This window comes from Chondrus crispus, genomic scaffold, assembly GCF_000350225.1.
Source record: "Chondrus crispus Stackhouse genomic scaffold, scaffold_245, whole genome shotgun sequence".
NCBI classification, from domain to species: domain Eukaryota; phylum Rhodophyta; class Florideophyceae; order Gigartinales; family Gigartinaceae; genus Chondrus; species Chondrus crispus.
The window spans coordinates 32,745-45,991 of record NW_005179122.1 but is presented as its reverse complement, the minus strand read 5'-3'; the positions used below and the strand labels follow the sequence as shown (position 1 = coordinate 45,991).

General features: G+C 54.7%; 7 protein-coding genes; 3 read left to right on the top strand and 4 right to left on the bottom strand.

Moving 5' to 3' along the window:
* The first annotated feature begins 60 nt into the window (after nt 1–60).
* On the top strand, nt 61–2,557 carry CHC_T00008662001 (1,4-alpha-Glucan branching enzyme). XM_005716079.1 is given in 2 exon segments: nt 61–2,325; nt 2,326–2,557. 1 exon segment carries the CDS (start codon nt 61–63, stop codon nt 2,323–2,325), a length of 2,265 nt encoding a protein of 754 aa, XP_005716136.1. The 3' UTR covers nt 2,326–2,557.
* A 1,493-nt stretch (nt 2,558–4,050) lies between these two features.
* CHC_T00004726001 (hypothetical protein) lies at nt 4,051–5,230 on the bottom strand. XM_005716078.1 is given in 2 exon segments: nt 4,051–4,377; nt 4,378–5,230. 1 exon segment carries the CDS (start codon nt 4,375–4,377, stop codon nt 4,051–4,053), a length of 327 nt encoding a protein of 108 aa, XP_005716135.1. The 5' UTR covers nt 4,378–5,230.
* A 2,440-nt stretch (nt 5,231–7,670) lies between these two features.
* CHC_T00004725001 (hypothetical protein) lies at nt 7,671–11,321 on the top strand. The gene has a single exon (XM_005716077.1). The coding sequence runs from the start codon at nt 7,671–7,673 to the stop codon at nt 11,319–11,321; it is 3,651 nt and encodes a 1,216-aa protein (XP_005716134.1).
* A 20-nt stretch (nt 11,322–11,341) lies between these two features.
* Nucleotides 11,342–11,585, bottom strand: CHC_T00004724001 (hypothetical protein). XM_005716076.1 is given in 2 exon segments: nt 11,342–11,420; nt 11,421–11,585. 1 exon segment carries the CDS (start codon nt 11,583–11,585, stop codon nt 11,421–11,423), a length of 165 nt encoding a protein of 54 aa, XP_005716133.1. The 3' UTR covers nt 11,342–11,420.
* A 3-nt stretch (nt 11,586–11,588) lies between these two features.
* On the bottom strand, nt 11,589–11,873 carry CHC_T00004723001 (hypothetical protein). Its single transcript, XM_005716075.1, has one exon. The coding sequence runs from the start codon at nt 11,871–11,873 to the stop codon at nt 11,589–11,591; it is 285 nt and encodes a 94-aa protein (XP_005716132.1).
* An 8-nt stretch (nt 11,874–11,881) lies between these two features.
* CHC_T00004722001 (hypothetical protein) lies at nt 11,882–12,070 on the top strand. The gene has a single exon (XM_005716074.1). The coding sequence runs from the start codon at nt 11,882–11,884 to the stop codon at nt 12,068–12,070; it is 189 nt and encodes a 62-aa protein (XP_005716131.1).
* Nucleotides 12,071–12,405: 335 nt separating this feature from the next.
* Nucleotides 12,406–12,788, bottom strand: CHC_T00004721001 (hypothetical protein). XM_005716073.1 is given in 2 exon segments: nt 12,406–12,449; nt 12,450–12,788. 1 exon segment carries the CDS (start codon nt 12,786–12,788, stop codon nt 12,450–12,452), a length of 339 nt encoding a protein of 112 aa, XP_005716130.1. The 3' UTR covers nt 12,406–12,449.
* Nucleotides 12,789–13,247: the final 459 nt, after the last annotated feature.

The following is a 13,247-nucleotide window of genomic DNA, read 5'->3' as shown; positions in this document are numbered from 1 at the left end:
GGAATATTCTGTAAGACTCACCCCACCCCCCGCCCCCCCCCCCGTTTACCCGCACGCACCATGGGCGGCGCGCAGGAGAACACGGACCCGCACTTCCAGGCGTGGAAGGACGCGTCGGACGGGACGGCCTGCATCCGCGACGACCGCTATCTCGAGCCGTACGCGGACGCCCTACGCTACCGCTATGCTAAGTATCAGGAGATCCGCTCGGCGATTGACGAGTCGGAGGGCGGCCTGGACAACTTTTCGCGCGGCTACGAGAACATGGGCCTGACCCGCGTCAAGGGCGGCGTGCGCTACCGCGAGTGGGCCCCAAGCGCAAAGGAGATGTACTTCTTCGGCGAGTTTAACAACTGGGACCGCAAGGCTTGCCCCATGAAGAGAGGAGAGTTTGGCATTTGGGAGTGCTTTGTGAAGGATGCCGAAGATGGCGCCATGGGCATTCCGCATGCTACCAAGGTGAAGGCTACTGTTATTACGCATGGGGGTATGTCGCTGGATCGTAACCCGGCCTGGGCTGGCTACTGTGTCCAGGATAACTCGACCTTCTTGTATGATGCCATGTTCTGGCATCCGAAGGAGAGTTATAAGTGGAAGTCTGAGCCCCATGTGAAGCGTCCGCAGAGTCTCAGGATCTATGAGTGCCATGTGGGTATGGGGACCAACGATTTGAAGGTCGGTACTTACCGGGAGTTTGCGGATAACGTACTGCCCAGGATCAAGGAGACAGGCTACACCGCCCTGCAGATCATGGCCATCATGGAGCACGCCTACTACGCGAGCTTTGGCTACCATGTCACAAACTTTTTCGCCATCTCGAGCAGGTCGGGCGCTCCAGAGGACTTGAAGTACTTGATTGATAAGGCCCACCAACTCGGCTTGTACGTCTTGATGGACATTGTCCACTCGCATGCCTCGTCCAACTCCATGGATGGTATCAACCAATTTGACGGCACCGACCACCACTACTTCCATGAGGGCGAGAGGGGGAGGCATTCACTCTGGGATTCTAGGTTGTTCAACTATGGCCACTGGGAGGTCCTCCGCTTTTTACTCTCCAACCTGCGCTGGTACATGGAGGAGTATCACTTTGACGGCTTCCGTTTTGACGGTGTCACCAGTATGCTCTACTTGCACTCGGGCATCGGCGTCCAGTTTTCGGGTGACTATGGAGAGTACTTTGGCTTCCAGGTTGACATTGACGCCTGCGTGTACATGATGCTCGCCAACGAGCTCGTCCACTCGCTCTACCCGGATGTTGCCGTTACCGTTGCTGAGGATGTGAGCGGCATGCCCACGCTATGCGTCCCCGTCGAGCGCGGCGGGCTCGGCTTTGACTACCGCCTCGCCATGGCTATTCCGGACATGTGGATTGAGATTTTCGAAAAGGAAAAGGACGAAAATTGGAAGATGGGCAACATTGTCTTCACCCTCACCAATCGAAGGTGGAATGAGAAGACGATTGGCTACTGCGAGAGCCACGACCAGGCCCTCGTGGGGGACAAGACCATGGCATTTTGGTTGATGGATGCCGCCATGTACACAGACATGAGCTGCGACGGCTACCCATCGCCGGCCGTGGAGAGGGGTGTGGCTTTGCACAAGATGATCCGCTTGCTCACGATGTGTCTCTCGGGCGAGGGCTATCTCACTTTTATGGGCAACGAGTTTGGACACCCCGAATGGATCGACTTTCCGCGCGAGGGCAATAATAACTCGTACCAGCATGCGCGCCGTCGGTGGGACTTGGTGGATAACAAGCAGCTGAGATATCGGCATCTGTATCTGTTTGAGCAGCAAATGCACGCGCTGGAGGAGAAACACCCGTTCTGCCGCTTCCAGGTGCACCAGTACGTCGTTTTGCAGCACGAGACGGATAAGGTCATTGTTGTGGAGCGGGGCGACCGTCTGCTGTTTGTTTTCAACTTCAATCATTCGCAGTCCTTTACCGACTACCGCGTCGGGACATACTGGGGCGGCCGATATCGGTTAGTACTCGACTCGGACGGGTCTGAAACTGGGGGCCACGGGCGCCTCGATCGGAACGTGGTCCATGAGACGCGAACAGAATCGTGGCAGGATCGACCGAATTATTTGCAAGTGTACGCGCCCGCCAGAACATGCCAGGTGTACCATTGCTATGAGACATGGGACGAAGTGTCGCAGGACAGTGGTCGGGTAGAGCCCAAACAGGCAGCGGTGACAGAAACGCCGTCGTCGGGTGTGACACAAGTCGAAGTTGTGGCGAGCAAACTTGAGGCTACAAACATAAACGGCGCTGGAAACGGCGCTGCTCCAAAGCCCGAGGCTGCCGGGGCGAAGTAGGCGTTTCTCGGTGTGTGTGATGTCTTGCTGATTTGCTGCTGCACGAGGTAGGTAGGCTCGCGCAGACTAAAGAGGGAGAGGAAGAGAGAAAGAATGAAGATTGGGCTTTTTGCTGGAGCTTTTCAACAACTGCGGTTGTCTATCTTATTTGGACTTTTTTGTTTAACTTGTTAACTTGCTGGCATTTTCGGCCTCGCCCGCATAAAGAGTTGTGGCTCTCTTTCCCGCTGTGTGCACATGACCGATTTAGCTACTGTACAACTCGTGGGATAGCCATAAATAGTTGTTTGTTGAACCGAGAAATGGCGCAGAGCTTGGCCCGGTTTTCCGTCATTTTATAGTACACGACCACTGGTTGGTTGTTCTAAAAAAAGGTGGGTGGACTCGCAATAGCGAACAGCCAATGCGCTTTTGCGCGGAAGGCTCTGCCAAGTCTGCTAGCACCCGCCTCACAAACGTTGTCGCCGACGAATCTTTTCCTTACACTCTACTGTAGACTGCTGATCAAGCCCGCACGAATCCTAGCATTGCGATTCTATCGCGCAGGGGGCTATCAACAGTGCTTTCACTTTTCAACGAACAAACAGAAGCGTACCATCAAAACACTCATAATAAAAGTTAATGAGTCAAACAAACAACTAAACTACCTTTTGGATAGACTATCCATCCAACTTGGCCCCCCTACGCTCCGCCAAGCGGCTTTGCGAAGTCGAAAATTCCTCCGTGCAAAGCTGGATCGACGCTAGGCGCCGCCCTCCCAAAGCAGTGATGTTTCTCATGTCTGTAGGCATTCTCATGCACGACGCTCTTCGAGCTCGACCTGCACGCCGCGTTACAAACAGCGAACACGTCTTCGGGCTCGTCTGGGTCACTGGGGAGTCCTAGAGCGGCCAACCCCGCCACGCGGATATCGCTGTGCGGGGGCGCCATGCAGCATGATACGCAGTGCTCGTATGACGCGCAGCACCGCGCGGGGAGGTGGCACGACCGGCACGAGTAGCGCGCTGAGGCGCGGGGGCAGCAGTTGTCCCGCGCGGATTTCGCGGCGCGTGGGCAGACAAAGCCTGAAGATGAGCGTTAGTAGGGGCGCAGGAGCGGCGTGGGGCGAGGGGAGGGGTGCGTACCGTTGCTGTCGGCGACGACTTGCATGCCGGCTCGCGTCGCGCGGCAGGTGGCCGGGTCTCCGGGATGGACGCTGTGCGGCTTTCGCGCGTGCTTCAGAAAGGGCGTCGGCGGGGTGTGGGGCTGGAACAGGAGGTGGCCGCCTAGCAGAACGAGGCCGAGGCCGCAGAAGAGCGTCGCGTCGGCGAGCAGGTGACGGCGGCGAAAGCTGGGGGAGAGCGACGGCGACATTGTCGCGGTTCCGCATCGGTCGGGGGAGAGCGGAGGGGGGACTTGGTCGAATTGGGAGAGTGGCATGGATGCATGTGGCGGATTAATTAATGTTAAGATCAAAAATTATAGACTTATTTGACAGAAGCAACGTCTGCCTGTGCTAGCCTCAAGAGCAATTTGACGAAGAGCGCAGGTCTCGACATGCAGACCTCATCGGCCATCCCCTGTTCACTACAACTAGTGTCTAGCTTACGTCGTGCGTTTTTCTGCTGGTGCTCACCGTTGAGCTTTCTATATTTGCGCGCAGACGGACATCCGAAGGCGACTCACGTCGTCAGCGGTGTCATGTCGCCTGCGGCAGCCTGTAGACGGAGGCCAAGCCCGCCTCTTCTATACACTTGCTTTTGTCACGACCGCATTTGCCGCATACCGCTCTAAACGTACTATTGTATATGCGCAACTTATGAGCTTGTCAAGCGCAATGCCAAACCATCCATGCAGACTACATACATGCGTCTTGCCGTGCGGGTGTTCTTCATGGCTGCGATGAACGCGTACAGTTCTCATGATGTGAGTTATGGGGATGACGGCCAGATACTTGAAGGTTGTAGATCGAAGCGACCAGAAGTCGCAATCATCGCTTCTGCCTGCAAAATTTGCAGTTCCCTCTCTCTGCCGCATCACACCCGATAGGATGAACACTGTTTTTTTTTTCATACTGGTTCCAGCTGCTCGCCCAGGACCTCTGCCCGTCCGTGCAGCTGTATATGTATACCATGATTAACTCCATCAGCCTTCACAGCCTTCATTGAAAAATTCGCTTATACCTCAAATAAGTGAGCGTCCCACGAAAGCACAGATATGAGGTTGCAGATGCCAAACCACACACAATCCAAAAGGCGCCAGGATCTTCTTCTATTCCGCTTAGAAGGTTCATACCGAAGAATCCCGCCACCAGCCCGCCAACTCCAACGCTCACTGCTCCAAGGTTCAGAAAAATGTCGAGTCTTAGGACGCGATTCCGCATCGCATCCAGTCGAATTTGAGTCGCGTTCTCTGTGGCTTTGATCGCTTGTAGAGCCGATGTTACCTCTCCGTGTACAGTTTCAATTTGCTTGACGTAGTTCTCAAGCATCATTTCCATCTCGTCATGTTCGTCCACTCTCCGCCGATGGCCAGTGTTCTTGAAAGTACTGAGATACATCAAGCTCATATCTTCCTACGGTATTCAATTCACAATAAAGCCAAATGCAGATGATGAAGTAGGTGGAATACGCCAGTAAACAACAGATTTGGATAAGTACGTAACAGAGGGGAGCGAGCAGGAGAAGCGTTAGTCGTATATAGATCGTAAGAACTCGCGTAGGGAATCCGCGACAGCAGAAAGTTTGCCAGTGTGCCTAACTCACGTCAGAGGCCAATACTTCATTGACCGCAGTCCTTGTTTGAGCTACTTTTGCCGCAAACTCATTGAGTGCATTTTCCAACGGCAGTAGCCTATCCATGCAATTTTGCACTGTGCTCCCTCCAAAATCTTGTGTTGTTGACAAGGTATCTAGCACCAGGTCCAACGAAGGGATCAAAGTCCCGATAGTTGAATTCAAGCTAGCGCAAACGTCAACCAAAGCCGCCTCGACTGCTCGAAACTCAAACGGCATCGGATGTGACTGGTTCTTTAGCCTATTTTGCAGCCTTGGAATAAAACGCTCCACGTCCGGGTGCACCGGGTCAAACACGAGCACTCGATCGGAAAGAACAATGAGACGGACATGAGCCAGGTGGATGATGATGCCATTTTCGCGAGGAAGAATGGCTGGCGATTGCGAACGAAAACTGGGATCGACTGTTCGCAAGTCGCGCACCATCAGACCGAGCTCGTGGGCTGCATCGGCCTTCTGGATGTAAGTCCCCTTCGCGGGGAGACCGGCGTAGATCTCGACCGCAGCGAGCGGAACGGAGGCTGGAGCCTCTTTTCGAGGCGTCTTAGTGCTGGCGTAGCGGCTGGGGCAGTGGAAAAAACTGGAGCGGTAAGCGGCGGTTGTTAGAACGCGTGATGGTTGTACGCGTGAACGCATCAACGTTTGTGCACATTGTAGGGAAGCACGGAGCATGGTAAAGTCGGAGGAAAGGGGAAATTCGGCAGAAGTTAGTCGTGCAACGGAAGCTAAAGAACTTTGCCGTGTCTGCTTCCGAGGGAGATGGCCTGTAGCAATCACCGCGATGGATTCGAGGATTGCAAGTTGGACAAGGGTGCCATGCCCAGCGTCTCTGGGCTTTGCGGAACACCAATTTATTGATTTTCGATGCTGTGTTTTAGGCAACAAAATCCAGCACCCAAAGGTACAGTGCAAGTCAGCATCTGCTTTCCGCCTCTCGAAACCAGCGCTTCGTTATCTGAAACGGGAATGCTTGCTATGCTATCTTATCCTGGCTCGAAGAGCTTCTTTCGATCGGCTCAAGGGAACCCAGCCGAATCGCTTCAAGATCGTGTCTGATAATTAATACCAAGGGGCAGCCTTAGAGATTGTCTCTCCGTTCCTCCCCAATCTCGTTTTTAGCCTGCTCCTTGACTTCGCCCTCCCGCTTGATGCTGATCTCCGGTAATACTGTCAAGTCATACAACACAAGCATCCTCTCTGCTCCATACAAACCCGAAATAGTGGTTATCGCAGACGCAAAGGGAAATGGTGCGTCTCCATACACGCCGGGTCGCATGTTGCGTATTCTTCTCGGCGTCACGAGGTTGTATTCTGGCGTAAAGCTTGTTCCCTTCATTGGCTTCGTCCCGACGATGGCCATCTTAATACCTCCAACCCTCGCTGCCAGAAGCATCGCTCGTAACTGCTCAACTTGCATCTCGGCGCCACTCTCCCAGTGCAAGAGCAAGTCAGCCTGAGGAATGCGCTGGATATTTGTAAGACGCATGTAGCGCGCGCCCTGAAACTTGGGAAGACGTCGGCGCATGAGCACATGCGAAATGGAAAGCTGAGATGAATCGTCATCAGCGCAAATATACTGGAATTCTTCGCCCTTCTCCTGAAGCTGCAGAATGAGCAAGGAGGGAGAGATTTGACGGTGGGCTTTGCAGGGAAAGTCTAGAAGCGAGGTGAAATTGCGATGGTGTAGCAAGTGGAAAGCTACGATGCCAACGGGGTGTTGCGTTGTGCCGCGGAAGATTGTTTCTTTGTTTGCTCCCGGGCGGCGAAGAGGTGGTGGGGAGGGGCGGTGCGATTGACCGGTCACTATGATGGGCTCTAGAGATTGGCGGTGGGAGTTATAGACGCTGTCGGTTAGAAAGAGGGTGAAGAAGGAGGTGCATGTGAGGGCGAGAGTGAGATTGCGCAGGGTGGAGCGAGGTTTGGAGCGGGGGGTGGGAGGGATGGAGGAAAGCGAGGAAGAGAAGGAGAAGATTGAGGAATTGGAGTGCGCTTTGGCAAGGATGGGACGCGGAAGCCCCCTTTTGCCATGAAAGAACTTGCGCAGAGCGCGAGGAGACATGGTTTCGGAAAGAGAGGATGGAATGGTGAGGATTCTAGGACATGGAGTTGAAGGCGGAAGTCGTGTTAGTACCTCAGTTGCTTTTTGTCTGCGTCTCAGGAGAGGGAGCATTTAGAGTGGCCAAATGGGAAAGTCTAACAAGCGTGAATTTGCATGAAGCACCGACAGGAAGAACGCTTTTGGAGGGTATGCATGAGGGGAAAGCAGTGCGTGGCATGGATGACAAGATGGATTAGCAAAGTCGGACTTGGTGAGGATGAGGTGCACAGGTGGTGAGGCTCTTTTTTTTTTGTTGGGGGTGAATTGATATTTGATACATTGCTTTCCCGTCTTACATCAACCCTTTGCGATCATGGTGACGTTGACATCGCGCGTTTAATGCATAGGGGATGATGACGACATCCACGTTTCAGTCCCGGTCGTTTCTATCGCGCTGTACCCAAAAGGGTACTGTAGCTATTGCTCTCACCGACTTTCTTCTGGAGAGATGACTCGCGCTTTCTGATCCTGCCATGCAAATCGACCAAAAAAAGGCAAAAATCAAACTGACCAAAGTCGCCTCCCACCCAACTCCCCAACACAACCTTTTTTCCCGCACAACTTCTAAACGGCTGACCACTATTGCTCTTCCCTCTCTCAACTGCGGCGGCCGTGCTCTCCCCGCCATGCCTCGTCGCACCAAGACGCGCTCCCCCGCCGCCGCAAAGCACATATCCCTCTCCGCCTTCGATTTTCGCGGAGACGAGGCCGAAAAGGCCCGCATCAACCTCCAGCACTCAGCCCGATCTCGAAAGCGAAAGCGCTCCGTGCTAGGCCTACATCACGTCGACGCCCCTGAACCGCAACCGGAGATAATTCTTGAAGAGCCGCTGGAGGAACCGCAGCCGGTTCAGAAGAGGCGTACGCGGGTCAGCGCACCGGCCAAACCGACTTCTGCTCGCCGTGGGCGCACGCCGAAGAAAGTGAGTAAGGGAAGGAGTAGGGTAAGCAGGAGCAGGGCGGCGGCTGACGATGACGGAGTATCAGCCGGTGGTGGTGCGGACGCGTCTCTCGACGATGCTGCCAACAAGGCAGACTCGACAGAGCGCACTCTTGCACACTCACCAGAGTCGCCTCAAGATATGTTTGTGGAGCGACATGTAGGAGCCGAAAACGATTCATCTGGGAGGCGGCGTAGTCTGCGTCGATTTAAACCCACTCGCAAGGCACTTCAGGCCGTGTTTGAATCCAATTCAAGGAGACGGAGTCCGTTTCGGAAAGGGGGTCGCCTGAAAGAGCAACCTAGTGCACAGACACCGGCATCCAAGAAGGAAGTGCACACGGAAACAAAATCTTCCGAAGCTGGGGCAGGTGAGAGCGAAACGGTGGGAGGGAAACTGAGAGATCGCAGAGCACCTGATGACGCTGCCGTGGAGCAGGAATCATCAGGCGATGACATCTTTAAACCGCCGTCGACTTTGGGGGCGGGAAGAGTGCCGCAGGATTCTGAGTCCGTGATGTCTACACCTGTCAAGCTGCGCGTGCGGAAGGAACCGCAGGCGCCACATGAAGAACACCCAGTTGAGACAGAGGTCGCTGTGGAGGCAGAAATGCCTCAAACAAAACCCAAGCCTGAGAATCCGGAGCCTCTTAAACCTACACCAAAACCCGCTAACAAACAGAGAGACGAAAATGAGCCAAATGCACATGGTGATGCAGAGGAACAGTTGCCCAGTAGCCCGGTTGAGGGTACATCAGCTGGAAATGCGATCGAGAAGACTGCCGAAGTAACAAAGCAAAAGGAAATTTCGGTGAAAGCTGCGCAGCAAGAGAGTAAGTCTCCTGACAAAGCCGAGCCAAAGCTGGAAGCTCAGGACGAGAGCAACGTCTTGCCATCACCCCAAAAGCGTTCCAGTGCTACCGGTGAAGATGCCTCGGAGTTGAAAGGCACGACCAGTAAATCTTCCCCCGCTAAGCGTGTGAGATTCATCGAACCGCAGCGCGCAAATCGGTCCGTGCGGATGAATTTGCACAGCTTCATGAAACGAAAGAGGAGACATGAAAGGGTGAGGGCACCAGATGTTGCAGTTGTACCCTCTGCACGCAGCGGGCCGGATGAGAAGAGCCGCCAGGTTCTTCTTGACGAGCTGCAATACGTGCTCGATGGGATTTTCAAGTACGCAGGACGGAAGGATAAGAAGCCGGCAACTGTCTCGCTCATCAAGAATTCTTTGCAAGAACTTACCCAGCTTTTGCTCCGCAAGCCAAACAGGCCGAAAGCAGATGAAGACACCCAATTGGATGATGACTGTGGCGTTGTCCTACAGATTTTAGCCACTCAACCTGCCTTATTGAAGAGTATCGTGGTTGGCCTCTTTAGGATTCTGGGGATGTCTCGAGCTGTTGATCTGCTGGTGTCCTTAGTGTTTGTAATCATGTTTCGATCAACAGTTAGAATCCTTGACGTAGAGGAAAATTTTCTTGACTCTCTCATCGCTGGATTTCTACGAAATGGCGCCGAAAGCCTAAAGCAGGTGAGTGTTGCTGGTACTGAGTCAGAGCACAAGCACGGAAGAAATATTTCGAAATCAGAAGCACAAGGAAGAAATGCTTTTGGTCGTAGGTTGAGTGACAACAAGAAGGATGAAAAGTTCCTGGCTCACGTGAACGAAGTCATTCGAAAAGCTGGAATCAAAGATGAAGACTTTGAGGGTTTCAACTGCGAACCAGATGGCTCCGCTCATCTCATGGCATTAGCACTCAGTCTATTGCTGGAAGGACACGACAAGGCAAGAGAGTGGATGCGGAATAACCAGCGGGTACACAAAGTCGTCGCCGTGTTGTACAGTTGTCAGAAGGCGCTGCAGGGAAAGTCGAAGCAGTCAAGCGATTCTCAGGAGTCAGACTCTCAGCTTCAGGCAGAAGAATTCGAGGAGCACGTCGCGCTATCCCTAGTAACTGCGTCGGCCATGAGAGTTCTCGAGTTTTCGACGCTTGATCAGGCCTGCCGTCTCCGTGTTGCTACCGAGAGCCGTATCTGTCGCGTGATCCTCGACTTCATAGCGAGTGCGTGTGCGCTTGAGGGGGGTGTCGTCAGTGCTGATCCGTTGATATGCCAAGCTTTGAGGCTTGCTATCAACCTTGCTCACGACTGCAAGCCTGGTACACAGGAATTTGTAAAGCAAGGAGGTCCACAGGTTGTGCTCGACTGCCTTGCTTCGGAGTGCATTGGGGCAGGTTTGATAGAGGGAAGCAATCCAGAAAGTGAATCCGAAGAAGCCTTTGATGTTCGTGTGCTTTGCCTCGCTTTTCTCATCAGCATCCTTGATAAGGAGGACGAAGTGCGGGAGGGATTCAAGAAGCTCTGCGCTCGCGACGTACCTGAAAGAGAGGGCGGAGCGATTACGTTGGTGTTGGAATTGCTGAAGAACGTTGGCAAGAAGCAGATCGAAAAGATGGAGGCCAAAAATCGCGAGAAGACGGCAACAGAAGAAGCAGCGAAAATCAAACGAGGGCTGGATCGGTCAAGTGAAGATGAGGTAGAAAACGGGGGAGCAATGGAGGAAAAGATCACGACTGGGTACATATGTCTGCTGCTCGGAGCGCTCGCGCATGACTGTGAAGGTAACAAGGAGTTCATGAAGGCTGCGCTACCGCAACAATCAATGCTTGGAGTGGCGGCTGTATTGAAGGAGTTTTTGGACTTTCATCACGAGGTGGGGGTGACGTCGGTGGCTATGGACGAGAGGTATCGGTCAATTATTTCAAATTTGGTCAAGGATGCAGAGTTGTCGATTCCATCGTTGATGCAATCGAGTATGGATGAGGACGGTGACGAAGAGGAATGCACGGTTGAGGACATGGAGGGGGTGAAGAGTAGAGGGACATCGACAAACAAGGTTCCGGAGGGGGAAGAGGATGGAAAGGAGACAGAAAAAAAAGGGAAGGAGGGCACTGGTGCATCTGCGGATGTCGATGCGAACATGAACGAGGTTGCGGTGGAGGGTAAGCAGGTCGCTGAAGAAACAAAATGGGAGAGCGACGGCGGCGATGGTCCAGTTGCAGGGAAAGACGTGGTCAAAGTGAGCGAGGGTGGAGAGAAAGATGGCAACTCGGAGATGGATAAAACAGATGCAGATACTTTCGGTCGCAGTTCTGCGGGACGGAATAAGAAAGGAATGTGATGTAATTGTACAGAATATCGTCGAACGTGAAAGCAAAGCGATCCACACAATGTACAGGAGGGCTAGACATGGACATTGTCTAAGGCGCGATGCGAGGATTTAAAGAGACACTTTCCACCGCCAAGCGAGTTTAATAGAGGAGGTACAAAACACCAGCAGGGACGGCGGGTTGATCAATGGGAAAGAAAAGCAGCATAAAACATAGCTGCGATGCAGTGCCATCGCGCACGTTTCCCGCGGCAATTGATTACTTCTCATGCACATAGGTCAGGCCGCACTTGCCGCAATAAACGCGATCCTTGTGGGCAGCCATGAACACGCCGGCGCCGCAAGTATCAGCGGGACATTCACGTCGCAGCCTCTCAATCTTGCCGTCAGTGACCTTGTAGTACTTGAGGACGGCAAGCTTGACCTTCCTGTGCTTGTGCTTGATCTTCTTGGGCTTGGTGTACGTCTTCTTCTTCCTCTTCTTTCCCCCACCGAGCAGGCGCGCGAGGGCGGTGACGGTGACGTTGTCGGACAGGCCGAAGTTGGCGAGCGGGGCGTCGACATCCACGGGGATGTCGCGGCCCGCGGCGACGAGACGCAGCGACGAGGCCGGCAGCCCCGGGTGCAGGCGGAGGGCCGAGGCGTGCAGGTCGGCCGCGGTCGACACGGGCGGCAGCACCGCCGTGCCCGACGACAGCGTCGAAAGGAAAAGGTTGAGAGGGGCCATTGCGCACGGGGGGATGAGCAAGAAGGCCTCGTGAATGTGGAAACAGTCAGTCCTAGACTTTCTTGGGTAAGGGGGAAGGGGGGGGGAGCGAGGGAATTATGGCGCGGCTTGATGAGGGCGGGGCGATCAGGGTGGAAAACGGGGGGTCGGCGGCGGCGGCGACGCGCATCGGCGAACCCCAAGTACTGTAATGGAAATGACCATTGTTTACAGTATAGAGACAGCGTTGACACGTGGTACGGAGGACACGAGTGCCACGCGTTATGATGAAGATCTCAAGTCGCGTCTTTGCTGAACACCCTTTGAGTACGAGCACTTCAGAGTGCAGGAGTGGTACAAATGACGTTGTTACAAATCTCATCCCATTGCTTGAGAGGAAACATCGGCGGATGGCTGAGGTATTTATCATGTTACTACTCATCTCGAATGCCTGCCTCAACGCCATCTAACCAGTCTGTCGCTTCTAAATGCAAGTAAACCCTCCCACAATCGTCAATCGCACCATCCTCCTCTTCCTCTCCCTCCCCCTCCTCATCCTCCTCCTCCTCCTCGAACGCGGTTCCTTCATCATACGAAAACTTCTCTTGACTCACATCGACCTCCCACCCCTCCTCTTCCTCCCCAATCTCCGAAAAGTCCTCTCCAAAGGCCTCTCCAACCAGCTTGTCACCCTCGCCCTCCTCCCCATCCTCCGAAAAGTCGCAACCAAAGGCCTCTCTAAACGCCTTGTCATCATCGCTATCATCGTGCATGCCGTGCCCCCCCTCTCCCTCGAGGGACAAGCTCTCCATACACCCGACGAGGCGCTCCTCCGCCATGTCGCGGAGGGCATCCAGGAGGGACTCCAGCGCGTCTCCCCGCCAGAGGCGGTGCACGCGGGAGTCGGCGTCGCGGCCCTTCTTGAAGAGCGGCCTGGCGACGGCCAGCGTGTTCGGCGGCGGCGCGTGGCGCGCGCGGCGGCGCGCCCTGTCGGCGTCTGCAAACGACATGCGCGGCCCGCGATGCGTGCGCACGGCCGTCTGTGTCGTGCCTCAGCGTCCGGGCAGGCGCGGGGGATGCGGTGCGGGTGCTAGCGCGTCGGCGCCAGACGCATGTTTCGAGCGGCGCGGCGCCGCGTGGCTGCGCCGCTGGCCAGGAGCAGCGCGCGCGGAGGCGCGGCGGCGGGGATGTGTGTGGCGCGGGCGCGCGGCGGAGGCGCAGGGGCGTGCGCG